The following is a 25,824-nucleotide window of genomic DNA, read 5'->3' on the forward strand; positions in this document are numbered from 1 at the left end:
ATGGAGGTTTTCAAGATTGCATGACAACACTGTGGAAGAATCTCATATGGGGAAAGGGGATTTTTTTTTTGCTTTCCCCAAGCCCCATTTTAAATAGTTTCCTTCCCACAAGCTGATGTGTCCATATTCAGAGTTATAAGTAACCCAGCCTATTTTCCCACCTTGGCGCCTGCCACTAGTCCAGTAATATCAACAGCCCCACAAAACTGAGAACAGGCTGTTTAAAGTAAAAATGCCGTATTCTTTGCACTCTGTAAAGCAAATTTTTGGGAGTGGGCATGTGTAAGCTAGAGTGTGAACTTCTCTGACATAATCTGTAAAATGAGGCTAATCTGGATTAGAATGATGCCTGGGAAGATTAAAAGAAAGTAAAATTACTAAGATGTACTTTAGATGTACTTTAAAGAAATTAGAGATATCTACACATATACTTTGGAGAAGGCAATGGCACCCCACTCCAGTACTCTTGGCTGGAAAATCCCATGAACGGAGGAGCCTGGTAGGCTGCAGTCCATGGAGTCTCTAAGAGTCAGACACGACTGAGCGACTTCACTTTCACTTTTCACTTTCATGCATTGGAGAGGGAAATGGCAACCCACTCCAGTGTTCTTGCCTGGAGAATCCCAGGGACAGGGGAGCCTGGTGGGCTGCCGTCTCTGGGGTCGCACAGAGTCGGACATGACTGAAGCGACTTAGCAGCAGCAGCATGTGATGATGAGCATTAACCGTTTAGTTTCCCCAGGCAAAGGCATAGCAAAAAACCCAGTACTTTGTACTTGCAAGAGATATAAATAACCGGACATATTTCTTTCTTTATGATTAACAGTTTATACGTGGGATTCCAGTTAACCTAAAGCACTTGCTGTTGGCCTACTTCTCTTATGTATCCATTTGGGATCCTCAGAATTGTGCACATTTTGCTGAGAGTCACTTGCAAAAGTTCCAGGAAGTGACTATTGGATTTACCGACCCAACAGTTAGTGCTATAGGGGCTGGAACGCCAACTGTTGATAAAATGCCCAGATTGTTGTTATTTAGTCGCTAAGTCATGTCTGACTCTTTGTGACTCCATAGACTGTAGCCGCCAGGCTCCTCCATCCATAGGATTTCCCAGGCAAGAATACTTAAGTGGGTTGCCATTTCCTCCTCCAGGGGATCTTCTTGACCCAGGGATCGAAACTCTGCCTCCTGCTTGGCAGACAGATTCTTTACCACTGAGCCACCTGGGAAGTCCAATCATACTTATACCAATCTTAAAAATGCCTGAGTCATCTTAAATCCTTTTAGAATAGAATAGGATATAAATAGGAAAACAAAATGTAAGTAGACAAATAAGTAGCCTTGGTGCCCAAAACTAGCTGGGAATGCTCAATTAATATTAAAATAAATTCAGATAATATACTGATAAAATTGAATTCCCTACCTGTATAATCACCAGGCCCGGGGCTAGATACCTTATTACTGCATTAAGTGACAGATAAACATGTGTTGATTTATGAGCTACCACTGGGAAGCACCTTAAAGGCTTCCATACACCAGCAATTGAGCTGTGTGTCTTTGAACATGTCACTTAGCCTCTCTGAATGTTAAGTTTTCATTTGTAGAATGAAGGTATTTAGCATTCTTATGTCTATGGTGTTAGGTCGAAAATTTTCTGTACTTCTCCATTCTCAAAAGAATGGACTTTTTAGAGACTTATATTCAAAGGTATGTAATAACTGTGTTGAACAAACCAATATCACTTGACACTAATTTTGAGTGCTTACCGTGTGTAAAATAGATAGCCAGTAGGAAATTGCTGTGTAGCACAGGGAACTCAGCTTGGTGCTCTGTGACAGTCTTAGAGGGGTGTGAGGCTGGATCTAAAGGGAGGAGATATATATATATATATATACATACATATAGCTGATTCACTTTGTTGTACAGCAGAAACCAACACAATTTTCTAAAGCAATTATCCTCCAATTTAAAAAAATAAATACATAAAAACTTTTAAAAAAATTTGAGTGCTTAGGGTGTGTTAGGCTTTCTGCTTGACTCATATGCTTGACTCATATATGCTTGACTCATATAGTATCACTGAATTCTCTCTGCAGGTCTGGGGATTAGCCTTGACCATTAGCTCCATTTGATTAAGGAGGAAACAGAGTCTATTGCCTAAAATGACAGAGGGTCAGGAGCTGAATCCAGGTATTTTTCATTCTTAGGTTGCATCCATTCTCGACTACACTACACCAGTGCATCTCAAACTTTAGTGTGCATCAGGATCACCTGGAGGAGGGCTTCCTAAAATAGAGTGTGGAACCCAACACCAGAGTCTCCAGTTATTACACATTCCCAGCTGATGTTGTAGATCTTGGAACCACATTTGAGAACCACTGAACTGTGCTGTCAAGGGCTACAGACGCAAGACCAAGACATAGAGACTGTGAAAAGCAGGTCTCCAGCCAAGACAAGAAAGACTTCTACATTTAGAGCCATTCAATAGCTGTCTAGTCAAGGCTATGGTTTTTCCAGTGTTCATATATGGATGTGAGAGTTGGACCGTGAAGAAGGCTGAGCACCGAAGAATTGATGCTTTTGAACTGTAGTGTTGGAGAAGACTCTTGAGAGTCCCTTGGACTGCAAGGAGATCCAACCAGTCCATTTTGAAGGAGATCAGCCCTGGGATTTCTTTGGAAGGAATGATGCTAAAGCTGAAAGTCCAGCATTTGGCCACCTCATGCGAAGAGTTGACTCATTGGAAAAGACTCTGATGCTGGGAGGGATTGGGGGCAGAAGGAGAAGGGGACGACAGAGGATGAGATGGCTGGATGGCATCACGATGGACGTGAGTCTGAGTGAACTCCGGGAGTTGGTGATAGACAGGGAGGCCTGGCCTGCTGCGATTTATGGGGTCGCAAAGAGTCGGACACGACTGAGTGACTGAACTGAACTGAACTGAATAGCTGATGGAGGATGCCTTTTGGAAATGGCTGAGCTGTCAGGAGCATATGGATCTTGGATAGTTGATGAAAATTTGGTCTAAAGTGCCTCTACCAAAGTGTTAGTCGCTAAGTCGTTTCCAACTCTTTGTGACCCCATAGACGGAAGAGCCTGGTAGCCTGAAGTCCATGGGGTCTCGAAGAGTCAGACACGACTAAGAGACTTCACTTTCACTTTTCACTTTCATGCATTGGAGAAGGAAATGGCAACCCACTCCAGTATTCTTGCCTGGAGAATCCCAGGGACAGAGGAGCCTGTTGGGTTGCCATCTATGGGGTCGCACAGAGTCAGACACGACTGCCGTGACTTAGCAGCAGCAGCAGCAGACTGTAGCCCATCAGGCTCTTCTGTCCATAGAATTCTCCAGCCAAGAATAGTGGAGCGGGTAGCCATTCCCTTCTCCAAGGAATCTTCCTGATGCAGCGATCAAACCCTGGTCTCCCATATTGCAGGCAGATTCTTTACTGTCTGAGCCACCAGGGAAGCCCAACTAAAGTCCTTTCTAATTAATTAAACTGTTTGTCTTAAGTGCCAAAGACCAGCTATAGAGATCAGGAGAGAGGGCCATAGGCCCCCTGCAGGAGACCTTCCTCATTATGCCCACAATTCAATTGTGCTTTGAAAATTTAGAATCACTTCCGTAATGGCAATGAAGAAAGGCTGAAAAGTGTTTCCTTAATTTGGATAATATGAAATTACAGTTTAACGGAACATCACACAAAGAACAAGAGGAACTTAAAACCTTTATTCACTTCTATTTCTATTTCAAATTTTAAAATTCTATGACAATGACATAATTTCAATTTTTGTATCATAGCATATAACTCAGAAAAAGGTTAACCATCAAAAGGGCTAAAGTGTACAGTTATTTCAATTTTTACTTTATAAGAACATAGAGGAAAAAAGTTTAAAGATCAAAATAATTTTAGAAGTATTTCAAAATAATGGTCACAAATATGACAAATTTAAGAGGAACATTGCTTCAAATTTATTGTCCATTCTTTTGACCCTAGGAAGAAAAAAAATGCAATACTGTTTATTTCTACAATTTATCAAAGAAAATAGAGTGTCATTTCTGACATTTAATTTAGTCTTTTTTATGTCACAGGAACCCAGTGAAGAATGACTCAAGTAACAGCATCATGGTACCACTTAAGGATTTAAGAGGAATCACTAGAGAGAACAAAATTGGTGATACTGGTGGAGGGGGATGGCAGAGAAATATAAAAAAAGAAATACGTGCATCATAAAATATCTGGCATACGCATGAAACAGTCTGGAAGAACCATTACTTTTGTGGGCAGGGGTTGTCTATGGAGTGGGGACTCTCTCTGTTCATTGTCTCTTTTGGTCATTTGTTGTTTGTTTTGTCTGGTTTGGGTTTTTTTGAAAATTACGGAAGGCTAAAGGGCACGTTCTGAAATCTTGACTGAGCCAAGAATTGAAATTTGATTAGAATCGAGGGGAAGAAAGCAAACGTGTGAGGACTTGTCAAATACTATGCTCAGTGTAAGGCTCTTAATAGTAACTATATCATTTCATTTTGCAACATGTGAGGTAGGTGTTATCTCCATTTTACCAACAAGGAAACTTAGGCTCAAAGAGGTTTCAATATTGATTTGTTCAAGGCTACTCAAATAGTTGATGATAGAAGAAGCCATTACCCTTCAAACTGTTTGACTTAAACAGTATATATCAGGTTCTGTGTGTAGCCTACTACTGAAAGCAACTCTTCAGTAAACCACTACTCCTTGGTTGTTGTTGTTGTTCAGTGGCTCAGTCATGTCCGACTCTTTGTGACCCTATGGAGTGCAGCAGGGAATTCAAATCTACTTTTCTATGTATTCATTTCTGGAGATTCTACTTGGATTCCATGACCATAGTAAATTTCCCCATGACATGTAAATTATCTTTACATTTAAAATTCTCCTGCTGTAGGTTTAAGTAAGCTTTTAGCTATGGCTAGAGGAAAAGGAGTACATCAAGGCTATATATTGTCACCCTGCTTATTTAACTTATATGCAGAATACATCATGAGAAATGCTGGGCTGGAAGAAGCACAAGCTGGAATCAAGATTGCCAGGAGAAATATCAATAACTTCAGATATGCAGATGACACCACCCTTAGGGCAGAAAGTGAAGAGGAACTAAAGAGCCTCTTTATGAAAGTGAAAGAGGAGAGTGAAAAAGTTGGCTTAAAGCTCAACATTCAGAAAACGAAGATCATGGCATCCGGTTCCATCACTTCATGGGAAATAGATGGGGAAACAGTGGAAACAGTGTCAGACTTTATTTTTGGGGGCTCCAAAATCACTGCAGATGGTGACTGCAGCCATGAAATTAAAAGATACTTGCTCCTTGGAAGAAAAGTTATGACCAACCTAGATAGCATATTCAAAAGCAGAGACATTACTTTGCCAACAAAGGTCCGTCTAGTCAAGGCTATGGTTTTTCCTGTGGTCATGTATGGATGTGAGATTTAGACTGTGAAGAAAGCTGAGCGCCAAAGAATTGATGCTTTTGAAGTGTGGTGTTGGAGAAGACTCTTGCGAGTCCCTTGGACTGCAAGGAGATCCAATCAGTCCATCCTAAAGGAGATCAGTCCTGGGTGTTTATTGGAAGGACTGATGCTGAGCCTGAAACTCCAATACTTTGGCCTCATGTGAAAAGTTGCCTTATTGGAAAAGACTCTGATGCTGGGAGGGATTGGGGGCAGGAGGAGAAGGGGACAACAGGATGAGATGGCTGGATGGCATCACTGACTTGATGGACGTGAGTCTGGGTAAACTCTGGGAGTTGGTGATGGACAGGGAGGCCTGGCGTGCTGTGATTCATGGGGTCGCAGAGAGTCGGACACGATTAGTGACTGAACTGAACTGACCTGAGAGGATACAAAAATGACATTTAGTATTGCAACCTGCTTCTCTCTTCCTCTGTTGATTCTCACACTCCCAGTCTCACCTTTCTTGCTCACCGTAGTCCCTGAACTTGAGGAACTCACGTGCTCAGAGAGGAGCTGAGTACACATGATGTCATGTGAAGGAGTGTGAAGGGGAAAGCAGGGGAATGATACAAACAGATCTGAACTTGAGAGTTCATTCTAGTGCCTGTGTGGAGGATACTTTTTAAGAAAGAGATTGTAAGTGAAGAAGTCTGAGTCAGAGAATATGGGAGCCAAACCAGGGTCCCCACGGTTGGTATAGAGAAAAGAGGACAGAATAGAGAAACACTTGAGAGGTACGTTACAGTTGTCGGGAGAGGAAGTGCCATAATGTCTGGACTGGTTCCTCACCTCCCAAAGCCTCCATTATGTTTCACCCTCATTACTTCCTCTCTTTCTCTCCCTTCTTTCATTTGAAGAGGGGTCTCAGGCATCCAATAATAGCTGTCAAGTATTCCCTTCAATTAATAAAATTTAAAGTGTCCAGCCAACAATGTTGCAATCCTAAATGGCTTTGTATTCATAGATTAGCACTGTTACAGTCATTCTGAAATATTCACTAGCAGAAATTGAGTTTTTTTTGTTGAAAACTGAATTTACATGATTATAGGGAATGGAGGCTTCTGATTTCTACTTAAGTTTCTGCTCTGTTATGAAATAAAAATTTCTTCTTTCTTTTAAATCTATTTCTAATTTTTAAAACTATGACATTTAAAATTTGTTAAAAATATATTCACAATAATATTTTACATTGAAAGTAAGGAACAAGGGGGAAAGCCTATTAGGATATTTTTTATTAAATGTTTCAATTGACTGCATGTTAAAAGGAAAATATGTTGAACTCAAAACAATATATAAAGTAAAATTCAACAGAAAGCAGTTCTCTGGTTGCTAACCCCTCCCCACCTATTGCTCCCTCTTTGACAAAATATCAAGCTTATTTTAATACATTACAATGGACACTTTAGTTTCATTTCCTCTCTTAGTAAGTTGCTATCACCCTTGGCATGGTCCCACTGATTAAATAGAAAGAAAATATCCTGGGAAAAATACTTCCATTTCTAAAATATGAGTTAATTTTGGTCTGTGAGTAACGTAAGAAAAATTGTCCATGAAAAGCATGATTATGCCAAGTCACTTGGAGTACGTAAAACTGGAGATACACCACCTAAGAGGTGTGATCTAGTAGCAAGGAACCTGGCCTCCAGGCCTGCAAGCCCTGGGAGAGAACCCCAATCTGACATGAATACCTCGACATCCTCGTCTGTGAAATGAGTTCAGTGAGCTTTGGAGTGTTGTGAGGAATACAGGGAGCAAAGCACCTGATGAACAGCAACAGCCCAATAAATAGCACCTATAGTTATTCTTCTATTCCCCAGTTTTATGTAACTGCTATTATTATTCCAAACAAAATTATGAGATAAAAGGAATAGTGATGCCCCGCATTGTGATTCTTTTCCTAGATTCTGGTTTTTCTACTGACCAATTTGAGAAGATCACACTATAGAATTTATGAGGAAGAAATACAGTGCATTCTTACAGTTGCATGATCCTGCTTGAGTTTTACTGGCTCTACCCAAAGGGATTAGTTCCCAGAGGCCCCAGAAAGACCTTGCTATATAGCCCAGCATGGAACCTCAGACCTTTAGAAGAAGAGTTATAGATGAACTTGTTTCAAAACACTTTTCTATTGCTAATGGTGCAGAGTAGGTTTGCTGGAAGATTAGGAACCAGTATATTGCTGCTAATCTGCCTTTAGTTTGAAGAAAGGAAAGTCGTCCACTTATAATCTGTCCCCATGTTTTAAATTTCATTTAAAGGGTTTACCTACACCTTTTATGGCAAATATTTCTCATTCATTGAAAAAAAAAATAAAACCATCGTATCACATGATAAGGGGAAAATATTTTCTTTCCCCCTTTCATTAAAAAAAAAACAACACCAAACATAACAATGAATAATGAAAGGAAAACAAATGAAGCCATTCCATTCCATGGAGGAGGGGCAGAGTAGCTGCAGGGGACAGCTGCAGTGTTTCTGGCATCCCAATTCTTTCCTTTCTCATCACTTTATTACTTACTGAACCAAGAATGTAGACAATTTCAGCTATGGTTGTTTTGCATTTTAATTTTTCAACTTAAATTTTGTGTGGTGCTTATTTGCCCCATGCACTGAGTGCTAAGCCCACAGGATCACTTCAGTGTGTTGTTGTATGGAGCCACACAAGCAGGGGACTCTCAGTCCTTTCCCAGCTCCACCCCTTCCCATGAGGCCCTACAAATTTGGAAGGACTCACTGTCTTGGTCAGCCTGGACTGCTATAACATACAACCAGGGAATGGGTGGCTTAAGCCACAGATATTTGTTACAGTTCTGGCCGCTGGACTTCCAAGATCAAGGTGTCAACAGATTCAGTGTCTGGTGGGAGCCCACTTCCTAGTTTGTAGATGGTCCCCTTCTTGCTGTATACTGTTTTCGGGAAGAGAGAAAAAGCACTGGTCTTTTCATTTTCTTATAAGGGCACTAACCCCATCTCTGGTCCCATCACTTCATGGGAAATAGATGGGGAAACAGTGGAAACAGTGTCAGACTTTATTTTTCTGGTCTCCAAAATCACCGCAGATGGTGACTGCAGCTGTGAAATTAAAAGACGCTTACTCCTTGAAAGAAAAGTTATGACCAACCTAGATAGCATATTCAAAAGCAGAGACATTACTTTGCCAACAAAGGTCCGTCTAGTCAAGGCTATGGTTTTTCCAGTGGTCATGTACGGATGTGAGAGTTGGACTGTGAAGAAAGCTGAGCGCCGAAGAATTGATGCTTTTGAAGTGTGGTGTTGGAGAAGACTCTTGAGAGTCCCTTGGACTGCAAGGAGATCCAACCAGTCCATCCTAAAGGAGATCAGTCCTGGGATTCTTTGGAAGGAATGATGCTAAAGCTGAAACTCCAGTACTTTGGCCACCTCATGCGAAGAGTTGACTCATTGGAAAAGACTCTCATGCTGGGAGGGATAGGGGGCAGGAGGAGAAGGGGACGACAGAGGATGAGATGGCTGGATGGCATCACTGACTCGATGGACGTGAGTCTGAGTGAACTCCGGGAGTTGGTGATAGACAGGGAGGCCTGGTGTGCTGCGATTCATGGGGTCGCAAAGAGTTGGACACAACTGAGCAACTGAACTGAACTGAACTGAACCCCATCACAGAGTCTCTGATGACTGTCATGACCTCATCCAAATCTAATTACCACCCAAAGACCCACACCTCTTAATACCATCACAGTAGGGGTTAGGGCTTAGAATTTGGGGGGTGATAACATTGGAGACGGAGAAGGCAATGGCACCCCACTCCAGTACTTTTGCCTAGAAAATCCCATGGACGGAGGAGCCTGGTGGGCTGCAGTCCATGGGGTCGCTAGAGTCGGACACGACTGAGCGACTTCACTTTCACTTTTCACTTTCATGCATTGGAGAAGGAAATGGCAACCCACTCCAGTGTTCTTGCCTGGAGAATCCCAGGGACGGAGGAGCCTGGTGGGCTGCCGTCTATAGGGTCGCACAGGGTCGGACTTGACTGAAGCGACTTAGCAGCAGTAGCAGCAACATTGGAGAAGGAAATGGCAGCCCACTCCAATGTTCTTGCCTGGAGAATCCCAGGGACAGAGGAGCCTGGTGGGCTGCCGTCTATAGGATCGCACAGGGTCGGACTCGACTGAAGCGACTTAGCAGCAGTAGCAGCAACATTGGAGAAGGAAATGGCAGCCCACTCCAGTGTTCTTGCCTGGAGAATCCCAGGGACAGAGGAGCTTGGCAGGCTACAGTCGCAGTCACAAAGAGTCAGACATGACTGAAGCAATTTAGCATGCATGCACATGCACGAATATTTAATCTGTAGCACTCACACCATGCTTTCGTGTTTGTCAAAATCATCACACCCTTCACACCTCTTTCAAACACTTCTTCCTCCAATTTTAGTTGGGTACCAATTGACTGCATGCTCATACACCAGCGCTGTGTGACCTTCAGTAAGATGTTATCAACTGTTTGTGTCTCTCCCCTCCCCAATCCATATGTTGAAACCCTAATTCCCACAGTGTGATGGTATTTTGCAGTAAGTCATTTGGGAGAAGCTTACATGAGGTCATGAGTGTGGAGCTCCCGTGAGATTAATGTCTGTAAAAAATAGGAGACAATAAGATTGTCTACAACTGGGCCCTGGAAAGGCTGTGTGCGCACTCAGTGAGAAGGCGGTCATCCACAAGCCAGGAAGAAGGCCTCACCGAAAACCAACCATGCTAGCACTTTGATCCTGACTTCCAGTCTCTGGAACTGTGAGAAATAAATATGTGTTGGTTAAGCCACCCAGTCTATGGCATTTTTTAACAGCAGCTGAGCTGACTGGGACACGAGATGACTTCAATTCTACTGAACTGAAAAGGCACAGGAAGGAAGAAATAAAGAATGTGGTGATTCCTAAGGGGGTGCTTGATTCATTTTTGAAAACATGTTTTTGAACTTACAGAAACAAATCCTTAGGAGGGAATATTTTTCCTCATAATATTGACTGTTACATATGGATCTGAAAAAAAATTGATTTTGTTCTACAGTACAACCATAATTTCCCCCAAATCCTCCTTCAAACCACCACTTTCTTCTTTTTATTTTTTATGATTTTTCATAGCTTTTGAGTTTTCTGCTGCTGCTGCTACTGCTGCTAAGTCATTTCAGTCGTGTCCAACTCTGTGCGACCCCATAGACGGCAGTCTACCAGGCTTCTCCATCCCTGGGATTCTCCAGGCAAGAACACTGGACTGGGTTGCCATTTCCTTCTCCATTGCATGAAAGTGAAAAGTGAAAGTGAAGTCGCTCAGTCGTGTCCGACCCTCAGTGACCCCATGGACTGCAGCCCACCAGGCTCCTCTGTCCATGGGACTTTCCAAGCAAGAGTACCGGAGTGGGGTGCCATTGCCTTCTCCAGAGTTTCCTGCTATGTAGTATATTTACACAAGAGAATTTTAATTTTCAGGCAGACACTTGAAAGTGAAGCTTTTAAAAGCATTTTCACTGTTTTGTTTATATGAAAAAGTGTGAATCAGCAGCATATTTTGCAATGTTTATTAGTTTTAAATAAAAATTTTTAAATATTGCTTATCCAGTTCAGCATGTAGGGAATCTAACAACACAACTACATGAAGATTCATTAAAAGTAGAGTCACTATGTAGAATTCTGTATCCCAACAAATGATCCACCTTTCCTTCTAAAAAAGTTGTCTGTTTTCTCGAGTTTTGATAAACGATCCATTTATTCTACTGCTGAAAATTGTACCTAATGTAGCTGAGATTTCTGCATGATAACAAAGGTTTGTTCAGGCTACACATATTTCTTTTGGGCTCGGGGCAACAGTGGTCTATTTATTAATATAGGACATCATATCCCATTATGTCAGCTGCTCATCCTTGCTAATAAAATGTGATTTTCCACCCCTACAGATTAAATGGCATCAAGTCATCTAAGAACAGTCATCAAAGACATGCTTATTAAATTTATCTAGAACCCTCAACCACACTAGTACTCCATTTTATGTAAGTTGTATGACTGAAATTCTGTTCAGAAGTGATATTAAGTAAAGCTTGTGCTGCTGCTAAGTTGCTAAGTTGCTTCAGTCAAGAGAATTTTCATCAAAATCTCTGGGAACGTGTGTTAAAAATGCACATTCCTTGCCTCCAACCCCAGAATTTCTGATGTAGTGTGAAAGAACCTGGAAAGGATTCTGAAACCTAGTTTCACAAGAACACTGGGTGTTTCTGATGTCATTGAACCCCTTTGAGTAGCATGTTGCAGTTCTACTGGGTCCTGAACTCAGCACAGAAACCACACACCTAGAAACTGTTCTGAGCAAGATGGACAAAGGCAAAAATCTGTGAAGTCACAGAATCTTTCTCTGCTTTCAATTAATTTTCTCTCTCTCCAGGCACTTTAGGTGGTCTCACTGTTGGGTTTCCATGGGGCTGTCTTACCAAGCTCTGCATATATTTTTTTCATTCTTTTTTCCCTATCCTCCACCCGAGGTTAAACCTCAATGTTGTGGGGGTTCTGCCTAAAATGATAGCCAGATGTCTGATTAGCCACCCATGTGAAGGGGTTATGACTGTCAACTCTTTAATGGGTGGTTCTCCTAGGCATATGTTCCCTTTAACAAATGACTCTAGAAAGTTAGGTCATTCGCCACAAGGGAGGGATCTCAAATACTAAACTGCTCTGGCAGTACAGTGGGGGTGGTGATTTTGATATGCTTGCCTTGTTTCTCAGAGAGTTGCTTGTAAAATCAACTCTGTTCCTAAGAATGTACAGGATTTCCTTTGCAGATTTATGAAGACATTGAAGAGGACAAAACTGACCACAAAAGGCATCGAGAGTGCCAAATTCTTGTCTTCCAGCTTTACTGGTTGGTGTTGATAGGATAAAACTAGAAAAAAATTGGCTAACATAACCCAAATTTACTTGACCCTGATATAATCCTAACTTGAATCATAAGGCCAGTATAAGAGTCTGTAGTGGGAAATATCTCTTTTTAGGGATAGGCTGTTCAACCCACAAAAGAGGGACCCAGTATCAACCATAGGAATTTTGAACCAGAAGTCACTTGTGCTATTCTTCCAATAAACCCACTCTAACCCTCAAGGAAGCCAAAGCCTTGCATCTTAATGGTCTGGCAGAGGAGCAGAGGATGCAAGGTGGGTGATGAGGGAGCCCAGGGTAAATCTGGCCTAATGAAGAGAAATAGCTCCGAAGTCTGAATCTGGTCTTACTATCCACTAAGCTGTGTGATAAGCTGGGCAAGTCATGTAAACTCTTTGGCCTCCATTTACTATCTGTGAAATGGACACATACTAAATATTCAGTTTATATTTCTATTATCATATCATTAATATTATTATCAGCCCTTTTGGAAAAAGAAAGCTGAATCTGATGTTGATGTAAATCAATCTCTTGGCTGGGGTAGAAGTAGAAAGAGGGGGAAATTTTTGGTTATACAAGATACACAGGTAAATAAGAGAGACAGATCAAGTATTAATATACCAAACTTTCCATGTTAGCATTTAAAATGGAACAGGAAGTGTCTGCCCTGTTCTGGAAACTTATAGTGACATGTCCATTCTGGATAAGTCTTGCAGAAAGTGTGATGAACGCTGTCAGGGAGACACAGAGCATGGCAGAGCTCAGGCACAGGTCGAAGGCTTGCAGTGTCAGGTGGTACTCTTCATAGTGTGGTGGGTCCACACAGACTGATGGGAATTTTGCATACGGAAAAGGAAAAGCAACTGCATAACCGAGGTAATTGATCCCTGCAATCCCTGAGAGTGAGTAGAAGCAATATGGGCCAAGGAGAGCAGAAACCAAGGCTACTGTAAAATGAAGTGGGCATCCCATCATGCTCAGAATCACAAAGGTGAAACTAGCTTCCCACTGAAAATAAAACATAAACAGATGATTACTTTGGGAGCTCGATATTTTAGAAGCTTCTTAGCAACACGAGGGAAAAAGAGAGGCTGCCTATTAATCTTTCCTACTGGGAAATGAAGGAGAAATGGGTTAAAGCTACCTCTTTAGGTCCTTTTGTTTTCCTCTTGACCCTTCAATATGAGAGAATAACATATCAACCCACTGGGGCAGAAATGAAATCAACTCCATTCAAGAAACATTTATTTATCTCCTATCACATGTTGAGAACCAGTCTAGGGTGGGAAAAACAGAAATGAGTGAACAGAATCCCTGCCTTACTCTAGGACTTGGTTATTCAGGGTGTGGTCCATGGTCAGGAGAACTGACACCCTCTGGGAGCTTATTAGAAATGGAGAATCTCAGTCTCTTGCAGATCTTCTGAGTCAGAATCTGCATTTTAACCAGAACCCCGGGTAACTCACACATAAAGTTTCCGAAGCCCTGCTGTGGCCATGGGAAGAGAAACTATAATCTGCTCAAGGTAGTCTTTCTGTACTTGACTCTATACAGTTGAAATGCAAGACATAGACTTTTCATCCTTTTTATGGGAGAGGCAGTAGAGAGATTGGAAAGAGATCCCAAACAGGAATTGAGAACTTGAAAATGAATCATTAAAACAGACAAGACTACAGATCCATTTTTGCAAAATGTAATTCAGGAAGACTAACACTGGTTCTGTTCTTCCCAAACTATTAATCAAATACTTAAATACCATATTCACAGTAACTTGTAGAAAATGCTTAGAGCAGGTATCAGATAAAAATTAGTCATTTAAAACAGTGTTTTATTGAAATGCATCATAATAAGGCATAAATTAGACAAAAGTCAGTTTTAATCAGAAAGCACATTCTTTGTGTTCTATCCTGAACTAGTAGAGATTTGACCTTCAAACGTACTCTACCACTTTACTTGACATCTATGTATTTACCAGGTATCTCTGCGTCCACTCTTTGTGAGCCAACAGTAGGAGGATACCAGTTGCGACGGCCTGTAAAAGGAACATGGTAAAACCACATCCATGAGAGAAGGTGCCTCTGGAAAGAGTTCAATCTGCTTCACCATTTGACAACTTTATCACGAACTGGAAGGAACTGCAGATAGCTAAGTGGGTTTATGGCTTTGACCGCGTCCTCATCAGATGCCAGTGAGGAAAAGAAGCTCTCAGTGTCATAAAGACACGGTTCACACGGGCTCGTTTTTTAAATTTTCTATCTTGCCATTGCCATCACAGTTATAACCTCTACTGCTGTAAGATGTCACTGCAATAAAAGCTTGGCTTTATAACCCTTGCCATATGTTTTATTTTGATTAATAGTCTATTGTTCGTCTCTCACAAATTGCTAAAATTACAAACAGAAGGAACTGGAATGGAAATGTGTCACAAAACTTCCTCCCCACCCTACCCCCACCCCACCTCACCCCTCGACCCCTGACAAACCCTCCCAGTGGCATATCTTTTACTGTTTGCTTTCTTCAGAGATTTTGCAGGCTTGCCCTGCTGATGGGATACAAATCCATGATCTCTATTTTTCAAGTAATAAAAATTATCATTAGAATAAATGCATGACGGGGCATTTATGGTTCTAGGGGCAGTGGTGTCCAACTTTCCAAAAGAGTTTTTTTTAACAGTCTCCGTTGAAGAAAAAGGTCCCAAATGCAGAATGAAAATAGTTCAACAAAGGAGGGAATGGCGTCATCAGAATCGAGTAACAGACAGTGGGGAAAAATTCTGGACTCATCTTCGATTTGGCACTGGGTCTGATGGAGACCTTTGTGGCCACTGAATCCAGAAATTGCTTATTCCCAACCCATAAATAATTTGTCCCTGTGCAAGGAATGTTTTGAGGTTGAGAGAGAAAACCAGGAAGAGATGTGCCTGAAATAAGACATAGAATGAGGACAGGACTAAAAATAGTTACTATTTAGGATTTTAAAATTTTACAGTTTAGGACAGAGACATAAACTTCACTGTATGGTATCAACAAATTTAAGGAGAAAAAAAATCAGAGTTTTTACCAAAATGGTTTTGTGGGATGTTACTTTTTGTAGCTCCAGGTCTAGTATATTTATTGTTTTGAGAAGCAGATTTTCATCTTCCTGGCATATTCTATTTTGAATATTGGATTTAGAGAATTTGAGAGTGAGGGGGAAAAGCACACACACATACACTCACACAACACTTCTCATGTAGCTAAGCCTGCAATTCCAGATTTGGCATCACCATCCCATTAAACTCCCATGGATGAAAACAGAACCATCTGTAGTCAAACGAGGTTGGGCTTGATTCTGCAAGAGGAAAGTTTCCAAGCGACCCTATGGAGGTTGAGCCAGCATAAATAGTACAACAAAACAAGAGCATTATTAAGAGCAACGGTAGCACTGATGCTAAGCCTGGGGCCAGTCTCTGCTTTCAGAGGCAAAGCGCTCAACTGACACGTCACTCCTCCACACATGAGAAACTCTAAAGCAAATGAAATAAAAAGCAAAGGAGACACCTCTCCTGATTGAAGTCCAAGTAGATAACTGACATTATCAGATGCTTACATTCTAGATTGCCTTAACTACATTGGCACAAACCATTTCTTTCCTTTCAAAAGTTGAAAAATCCTGCAGAATTGCAGCTGCCTGTTATTTCTGTTGTAGCTGCCAGCTTGAATTTTGCTTTGTTTACACAAAACTTTGAAAAAGATCTTTCATGGGGGAGGTTGGTGTATGAATGCCATTCAGTAACTTGTTCAATCCACCCTGAAGATGGTGACTCAGGACCCAAGCACACCCATCTCTTTTGGTGCCTGGCTGTGGGTGGGACATGGAGTGAGGGTGTTCCCCCAAGAGTCACAGGCTTTCCCCTTGCCTCCTTTCATTACAAAAAATATATATTTTTAGATAGGGAAAAGAAAAAGAATTTAAAAAAGAGAGATTTGAGAATAGGGAAGAGAAGTCAATTGGGAAAAGGAAATGGTGACGTTTTGAGAGGTGAAGAGTTGGGCAGAGAGGGGCAGTCCGGTTGTGAGGAAAGGCATAGGGGAGGCTGTGGTTGGGGAGGGTGTGAGTGCAGAGGGTGACCCAGCCCTGCAGCCTCTGCCTTCTTGTCTAGCTGTGGACCTGTTCTCTGGGAGCAGCTTGAGGGACATTACTTGGGTCTGGCAAAAGTTGCTGCTCATATTCTGCATGCTAATTGTGAACCCTCCCACTAAATCTTTAAATGGCCCCCGTAAGGATGCAGTTCCCCGAAGCAGATGAACTGAAGGAAGCAGAGAGCTTCACAGCAGAAATAGAAACTTTTAGAGGAATCCTTATAATATGCGTTACATTTACTCACTTACAGACATCTATTTTGGGGGTACTGGTTCATGATAGGCACTATGCCAATGGAATAACGATAATAACATTGAGAGTTTATTGTGCACTAACTGGATACCAGGCACTCTACCAAACACTTTACGAGTGTTAATTCATTTAATCCTCACAATGAATGGCCCTAAGAGGAAATCACTTTCTAGTTTTTAACTGAGGCACAGAGAAGCTAAATAAGAAAAGCAAGCTCACCAAGCAATAATTATACAAACCATGGCTCCAACTCTAAACAGAATTTACAGTCCAGATGTGAAAGGAAGGATATAAGAATGTCCACAAAATTAGGCAGGAAGAGTGAGTACTTTCTGTGTGGGAAGAGGTTGGTGACAAGATACCACTTCCAGGGGACAATCGCTGACGGAGGCAATTGCTTGAAGGATGGCTGTGATTTCAGTGAGAGAGATAGAGGAAAGGGCAGTCCAGGAAGCTGGGACCTCATATACACAGGGGGGAACATGGCAGGTGTGCTTGGGGAATGAAAGATGAGAGGAGCCCGGACCATCAGAGGGTCGGTCCCTGGCAGAGAGGAGTAGGAAACCAGGCTCGAAAGCCACAAAAGGCCAGGTGGAGGAGAGCCTCAAAATCCAGGCTAACAAACCTGAACTTTGGATGATGAAGCGACACTGACGATTTTCAAAGACAGGACTAGAGGGACACAGTAGAGGTTTGGAAAGATAAGCCATTTGTTGCATGCTGGATAGGTATGGAGTAAGACCTAGAGATCTCTGTAAGACCCTGCTCTTCAAGCTTTTTCTTTAAACCTCTACCCATAGTAAGATACGTATTTTGCGTCATGGCCAAATTATAAATATTTTTACATGATAACACATAACTTTATTATGTGATATAACTCTTTTCTGTTTGATTCTATTCTATATGTTTAAATACTCAGTACCCCACACCTTGATTTTATAATCCACTAACACACAGATTCTCACAGTTTAGCTATCAAAGTTTCAAGGCATAAAACCTGAGTGGGGTGGGAAGTGGTAAGGAGGTTGGCGGGGGTGCGTAGTGAGAACAAAAAAGGAAAAGAACACAGAGATTTTGCCTCGTGGGAAAAATACCAGTTACTTGGCAGTGGATTGGACATGGTGGGGTGGAAGTGGGGCTGAAATGGGCTGGATTAGTGTGTTGCTGCCCTAAGTACAGTCTTAAGGACCAGTAGTATCTCATCTCTTGGGAACTTGTCAGACATGCAGAATCTCAACTGCCCTTTAGAGTCATAGAATCAGAGCCGACATTTTTAACAAAATCTTTAGTTGTATTGGTGTTTTTCTTTCTGGCTTACTTCACTCTGTATAATAGGCTCCAGTTTCATCCACCTCATTAGAACTGATTCAAATGTATTCTTTTTAATGGCTGAGTAATACACTCCATTGTGTATATGTACCACAGCTTTCTTATCCATTCATCTGCTAATGGACATCTAGGTTGCTTCCATGTCCTGGCTATTATAAACAGTGCTGTGATGAACATTGGGGTACACGTGTCTCTTTCAATTCTGGTTTCCTTGGTGTATATGCCCAGTAGTGGGATTGCTGGGTCACAAGGCAGTTCTATTTCCAGTTTTTTAAGGAATCTCCACACATATATATGGAATTTAGAAAGATGGTAATGATAACCCTGTATGCGAGACAGCAAAAGAGACACAGATGTATAGAACAGTCTTTTGGACTCTCTGGGAGAGGGAGAGGGTGGGATGATTTGGGAGAATGGCATTGAAACATGTATAATATCATATATGAAATGAATCGCCAGTCCAGGTTCAATGCATGATACTGGATGCTTGGGGCTGGTGCACTGGAATGACCCAGAGGGATGATGGTATGGAGAGGGAGGAGGAAGAGGGGTTCAGGATGGGGAACACGTGTACACCTGTGGCGGATTCATGTTGATGTATGGCAAAACCAATACAATATTGTAAAGTAATTAACCTCCAATTAAAATAAATAAATTTATATTAAAAATAAATAAATTTTTTAAAAAGAAAGAAAATTAAAAAAAAAAATCTCTAGTTGATTTGGCTTCCCAGGTGGCTCAGTGGTAAAGAAATTGCCCACCAATGCAGGAGACACAGGAGACACAAGTTCAATTCCTGGCTCAGGAAGATCCCCTGGAGAAGCAAATGGCAACCCATTCCAGTATTCTTGCATTGAGAATCCCATGGATGCAGGAGCCTGGCATTGCTCTGTCCATGGAGTTGTAGAGAGGTGGACCCAACTGAGCACGCATGTGCACACTGGCCACAAGTGTGCTAGTTGGTTCATATGCACGTTTCAGTTTGTGAAACACTAGAGGAAAGTGAAGGAAAGTGAAAGTGAAGTCGCTCAGTCATGTCCGACTCTTTGCGACCCCATGGTCGCAAAGACCTACACCAGGCTCCTCCATCTGTGGGATTCTCCAGGCAAGAGTACTGGAGTGGGTTGCCATTTCCTTCTCCAGGAGATCTTCCCAACCCAGGGATCGAACCCAGGTCTCCCACATTGCAGGCAGATGCTTTACCATCTGAGCCACCAGGGAAGCTAGAGGAAAGGATTAAGTCAAAATTCACTTGAGAGTTTGAAATTGAGTTCAAAGACTATCAAGTCAGAAGAAGAAATAAGTGCTTTTGGCGGTAATATGATTACATTTTTGGACAAAGTAAGCTTCAAAAAGCTTAGGATATCTAAGTGGAAAAATGACCATTGGTTGGTTGGAAATCACAGGACTGCTGACGCTATAAGAGTCTTAAGCATTTGGTGCCATCAAGCCCCTTCTCTAATGGTTGATGAAACTGGAGATTGCATGAATGAGTCTAGCCCGCTTTTCTCCAAAGTTCCTATCTCGAAGCAGGACTGTGGGTGCAGCACTGCTTCTCACTGCTGGCCAAGTCACTGGACCCTGCAGGCTTTAGGTCTTGTTTTTAAATTCACTACACTTCAGTCTCTTCATCAGAATTTGATCTACAGGCCAGGTTTTCCAGGATTAAAGTGGAGCTCAGTCCTTAAGGCACTATGATCTCCTTGCTGCGCACTTTCTAGCAGCTGATACCTTTAAATAACCTACATCAGAAATCCAAAGAAAACTGCCTATCGTGTTGCTGTCCAAATTGAGGTGAGAGTCTGAAAATGAATATTTGTGAAGACTAGAAAGCCTTGAATGAAAGTCACCAAACAAATACAAAGTATAGACGACTTCTAAAAATGTCTCTCTTCTAATCTCAAAAGAGATATGGAGTCATTTTCAAAAGAAAATATTATTGAAGTGTAAAAATCATCTTTCCACCAAAGGGAGATACATTTCACACACAAGTTGAGAAGTGATTGGCAGAGATGGCTGTAGGATGAGTCAGAGACCTTTTGAGATTGACCCTGATCAGACAGAGCTGTGGTTTACTATGAAAACTCACTAGGAAAAAAAAATCAGACTGTTCCAAATTTAGATACTATTGAAAGAGTGAGCTTTCTTATTGCTTTCCTTCTCATGAGGGTTTTTTTTTCCTGCTTCAGTATAAATATCAGCTAGACCTTTATTCTTTGCAATCTAATCAGAGTTCAACTGTATAAGGAGTTTTGATCTATCAAAATGGAGAGCATGTGATTCACCATTCATTTAACACTGGCAATATCAGGCAAATATCAGGCAAACACTGGCAAATATCAGGCAATTTTTACTGAATATCTAGCATGATATTTACTCACTCTGTTTTAAGTGTTGGACATATAGCAGTGAACAAAATAGATTAAAAAAATCCTGCCTTTGTACCATGCACATCTGGGGGGAAGGGTGACAATAAATAAGTCAATTACATTGTATATTAGATGGTATGGACACGACTGAGCGACTTCACTTTCACTTTTCACTTTCATGCATTGGAGAAGGAAATGGCAACCCACTCCAGTGTTCTTGCCTGGAGAATCCCAGGGACAGGGGAGCCTGGTAGGCTACTGTCTGTGGGGTCACACAGAGTCGGACACGACTGAAGTGACTTAGCATAGCATAGCAAGGGCCATGGGTGAAAAATAGAACAATGTATGAGAGACTGAGAATACCATTATGGGGGAGGTTTATAATTTTAAATACAGCAATGAGGGAGGGCATCTGTGAGAAAGTGACGTTTGACCCAAGAAGTGAAGGAAGTTAGGGAATAAGCTGTGTGAGAAAAGGCTTCAGACAGAGAACTGGCAGTGCAAAGGCCCTGAGGCAGACACACCTTGGAATGTGATGGGAAAGAAATGAGCTAAAAGTAGAGTGGTAGGAGGTGAGGTCCAGGAGGTAACATGATAGGGAACTCAGCATGTCATCAGGGAACAGAATGGGAGAGTGAGGCAGGTGCAAGGGATTAGGAACAAAGGGCTTGGATAGAGTGGGGCATAAATCAAAAGCATGGTATTAACTAGCATTTGTAGGGCTTTAAAATTGGCAAAACTCTTTATTATGAAGTCTTTGTTCAAATTGTGTTCCTTCTCTCTGAGCCTCTTAGGTTAGACAGTTTCACATGGGCACTCTACCTGTGAAAGTCCATGTGCTATAGGTAAAGGCAATGAAGAACCAGCTGAATGAGGGCCCTGCTCTTGACTACATACCAAGAATGTCAAAGTCAGGCCTTGAACAACGCCCACCTTCCCAAATCCTAACTCTCTGACTCTACTTCCCTATGCTGTCACTCTCAAAATCAAAAAGCCACTGACTAGTTCTGTGCTATCATATCATTTCTCTGGGCCTGATTAGCTAAATGAAGCATGATTAGTGAAACAGATGTTTGGTGTAGAAAGCTTATATTCAATAATTTGCGAACTAAATCAAATCACCAATATCTGTTGACTGTATTATGATATGGAGACGGCAATGGCGCCCCACTCCAGTACTCTTGCCTGGGAAATCCCATGGATGGAGGAGCCTGCTAGGCTGCAGTCCATGGGGTCGCTAAGAGTCAGATACGACTGAACGACTTCACTTTCACTTTTCACTTTCATGCATTGGAGAAGGCAATGGCAACCCACTCCAGTGTTCTTGCCTGGAGAATCCCAGGGACGGGGGAGCCTGGTGGGCTGCCATCTATGGGGTCGCACAGAGTCGGACACAACTGAAGGGACGTAGCAGCAGCATATTATGATAGACCCAGCAGGGATAAGCAAAGATGTATAAGAAAGGGACACAGGGTTGAGCTATAAACCATGGTTTTGTTAAAGTCTGGGTCGATTGTAAAGTCAGAATTTTCTTTTCAAAATTGAATAGAAAATACGAGAATTTGCTTCACACAGAAGCTAAAGTATTTTTGTGTGTGTGAATCTTTTGTTCTATAAATCCAGTTATATGTATGTTTCAGTATCTATCTTTTTCCCTTGAGAGATTTATTTATGTACATTTCAGGTCTTGATGTAAAATGCTTTTCTTACTCTGGATCACCCACAAAGAAGTTGGTAGGCATTTGTATAAGTGTAACTGTCATCTCTGCATTCTAGTAGATGTTTAATAAACATTTTCTTGAATGACTGTGTGGTTTGTGGTAGGGGCTGGGGGAAAGAGGAAAAGTTCAACACTTGGGTGGTGGTTGTAAAAAAATGTGTTAAATAAAGAAAAGAAAAATGCCATCAAGTGGTTTCCACGTTCAGTTCCTTGCTCCACCCATCCAGTGTTCCTCCATCTGCACACCATCATTAAACCCCCTTAGACTGCGTGCCTTTAATAGCAAGACTTTATTTTACTTTCCATTGTAACTCAAGCTTGTAGTAGGCTATCAATATATATTTATTTAATAAATAAATTAAAATGATATTTCCTAGGGATTTTCTTTTAAATGGTGTCTCCATTAAAGTTTGATTTTTTTAAAAAAAGACTTAAGGGAATTCCCTGAAGGCTTCCCCTTCCAATGCAGAGGGGTGAGGGTTCAATTCCTGGTCAGGAAACTAAGATCCCACATGCCCCACAGCCAAAAAGACAAAAACAAAAAACAAAAAAAACATAAAACAGAAGGAATATTGTAACGAATTCAATAAAGACTTTTAAAATGGTCCACATGAAAAAAATCTTAGAAAAGGACAAGATATTGCCCCTCTCAACAGTGGCTATATTGTAAGAGAAAACTCCATAAGATCAACAAGTTTCAAAATCGAATTATCTAGTTTCCAATAATGAGTATCAGGCATCCCGGGAAACAATGAGAAAAGGATTTGTTGAATGTTCAGGCCTCTGTGACTCCTCTTCCATCATGCCACCACCTACTCCAAGGCTACGTGTGTTCGTTTCTTTGACCCAGGAAGCTGAGGTACCAGTATCATGGTTCATCTGTGAGACCATTTAACAGGCAGACATTGAGCAGTTACTTGGTATCCACACGTATTTGGCACATGCAGGTTTGGCAACACATGAAGCTAGTGAAGCTCATCACCCAACTTCTTCAGTTACTTTCAGTGCAAACAGTTTTGTTCAAAGAAAAGGATGGGAGAACTAAGGTTTGGGGCTTGCAAACTTCTTGGTCACATAATCACACCTTAGTGTTTCTAATAAAAGTATTTGCCTGAAAATCATTTTATTTTGTTCTTCATTTAAAAATTATTTTTCATGGTTTGTATTTTTTTTCTATACTCAGATTTTGAAAGATAGATTCCAGTTTCTCAGAATGTCAAGGTGAGAACAGTAAAATAAAGTAACTTTTGAGAGAATAGCATTTCATTATGGTATATCTGATATATTGTGTGTGTGTGTGTGCATGCTAAGTCACTTCAGCCATGTCCGACTCTTTGCAACTGCACAGACTGAAGCCCACCAGGCTCTTGTGTCCATGGGATTCTCCAGGCAAGAATACCAGAGAGGGCTGCCATGCCCTCTTTCAGGGAATCATCCCAACCCAGAGATTGAACCAATGTCTCTTATGTCTTCTGCATTGGCAGGCAGGTTTGCCACTACTGCCACCTGATATACTGTATACATGATTAAATGACATTAAGAAAAACTTATATTTTAAAAGATAACTAATAGAAATCAATGTTCTAAGATACAATCTGATTTTCTGTAGAATTTTTATGTCTTCATGTTGTTGAAAAACTTTAAAAGATGTATCATTCTCATCCCACTTTCCCCTCCCTCTTTCTTTTATTCTCTCAACACATGTAATAAAAACATAAATATTAAATATTTTCCTACCAAAACTCCATTCCAAATGGGACAGGCAATCTAGACACTCCATCCCATGAACCAAAACTTGCAGGAAAAGACTGGGAAGAAAGCAATAACTCCAGAGAAGACACTGAGAGCCCCCAGAGTAATGAGAACCCAGCCAGCAGACTGGTATAAATGCTGCATTTTCCTCTGTGATTTGGGTCCTGGGTCTCAAAGACGTCTCGTTACCAAAACATGAGAGTATGTCAGGCCTTGATAAACAGAAGTTTCTAAGAGACAGTAGCCATGACACATGTGGACTGTTGATCCACTTGGAAACAAGATTATATTTGTTTTTAGTGAAATAATAACAAAATGGAGTGAAATAATCCTCGACATAAATTTGACACAATAAATTCTAATACTTCAGACAGAGACAGAGAGATCATTCCTTGTTTTGGGCCACCGCCTTCATTCCCTTCATTCTGCCCTGTAGTGGGGAGTGACCACTTCCTGGCTTAATCAGATTCAAAGGCTTGCTGACTGAGCTAATTGTTTCTCAACTCAACCTGCCTGGTGGTTGCAGCAGAAAGCCAACATCCTTTGTGCACAATAGATCCACTTTCCCAGCACAATTTCCCACAAAACAAAGTAAAAATAAGCACTCTGATCACTTTTCATTACATTTAATTTAAATGATTTAAAGCAAAAGCAAGACCTCTCCACCCCTTCAAAGTTCAGTTCTACTTATATTATTTTTGAATTTTTGATATGAATTTATCCCCCAACTGGCACAAGCTTCATTAGGGACTTCTACATTGTTTTCACTAAACCAGCTTCACCTCAGTTAATTTATTGTTAATTCAATTATCAAGTAAAGGGCAAAGATGGAAATGTATGCAGTTATAAAATAAACTTTGATGAGTAATTCATTATTTGGTTGAATTATTGATCTCCATTCACGAATTGTAATTCAAAATTTAGATGATGGGCTCATCAACATTTAAGCAATCACAAAAGTTCATCTCTCAATTTTCACGCGTTGTGAGAAAGTGAGTTGCATTTGTTTTTGACTCAAAGGACAGGTTTGACCATCTCCTTCAAGATAACATCTGGAAAACACAGACCACTTTCAGACGACTTGTGATTAAATAGCCTATGCAATGTTAGTACCTTTTCTTTTTTTCCTTAAATAAAACGAGGAAAATAATTTTGTTGATGGAAAGATTGTGGTGTAGAACAAGGCTTTTGGAGTCCAACAGCTAGGATCCTGTCCTAGTTCCAATCTCTACCAGGGATGCGTCCTTAAGCAAGGGCAAGTCACTTAGATTTTCTAGGACTGGTTTTTCATTTGGGGAATGGGAAGAAAATTAGCGTTTATCTTACTAGATGATGGTTGTGAGGACTGAATGAGCCAATACAGGTAAAATGTGTAGCACTGAGCATGCATGCTCAGTCACTCAGTTGTGTCCGACTCTTTGTGACCCCAAGGACTGTAGCCTGCCAGCCTCCTCTGACCCTGGGATTCTCCAGGCAAGAATACTGGAGTGGGTTGCCATGCCCTCCTCCATAGCTGCGGCTAAGTCACTTCAGTCATGTCCGACTCTGTGCGACCCCATAGACGGCAGCCCACCAGGCTCCCCCATCCCTGGGATTCTCCAGGCAAGAATACTGGAGTGGGGTGCCATTTCCTTCTCCATAGCACTGAACTCCAAATAGCAAGATGCCTGAGAAGATACCTGTTATTTTATCAGGATGTTCCATCTTTGGAGTTCTTTTAGAAGTAAGAGACAAAGGCACAGTTTTCATTGTTTATCTTATCTGTCATCTTACAGACACTATGTTTGACCTTTTCTGATAGCTTGGAAAAGCTCCCAAAGGATGCTCGCGGGTACAGCTGAGGAGAGAAGCTTCTCTCTGATTCTCTCCCTTTTTCTGTCTTAATCACCATTCCACA

The 25,824-nt window shown here is 41.4% G+C and overlaps 1 protein-coding gene across 1 annotated transcript; it reads right to left on the bottom strand.

Annotated features, from left to right (window-relative positions):
- Positions 1 to 10,927: 10,927 nt before the first annotated feature.
- Positions 10,928 to 24,208, bottom strand: TMEM212 (transmembrane protein 212). Its single transcript, XM_025288265.3, is given in 3 exon segments — positions 10,928 to 13,391; positions 14,356 to 14,415; positions 23,913 to 24,208. Coding segments are annotated over 3 exon segments (615 nt in total). The 5' UTR covers positions 24,072 to 24,208; the 3' UTR covers positions 10,928 to 12,995.
- Positions 24,209 to 25,824: the final 1,616 nt, after the last annotated feature.

Source organism: Bubalus bubalis, chromosome 1, assembly GCF_019923935.1.
Source record: "Bubalus bubalis isolate 160015118507 breed Murrah chromosome 1, NDDB_SH_1, whole genome shotgun sequence".
NCBI classification, from domain to species: Eukaryota; Metazoa; Chordata; class Mammalia; order Artiodactyla; family Bovidae; genus Bubalus; species Bubalus bubalis.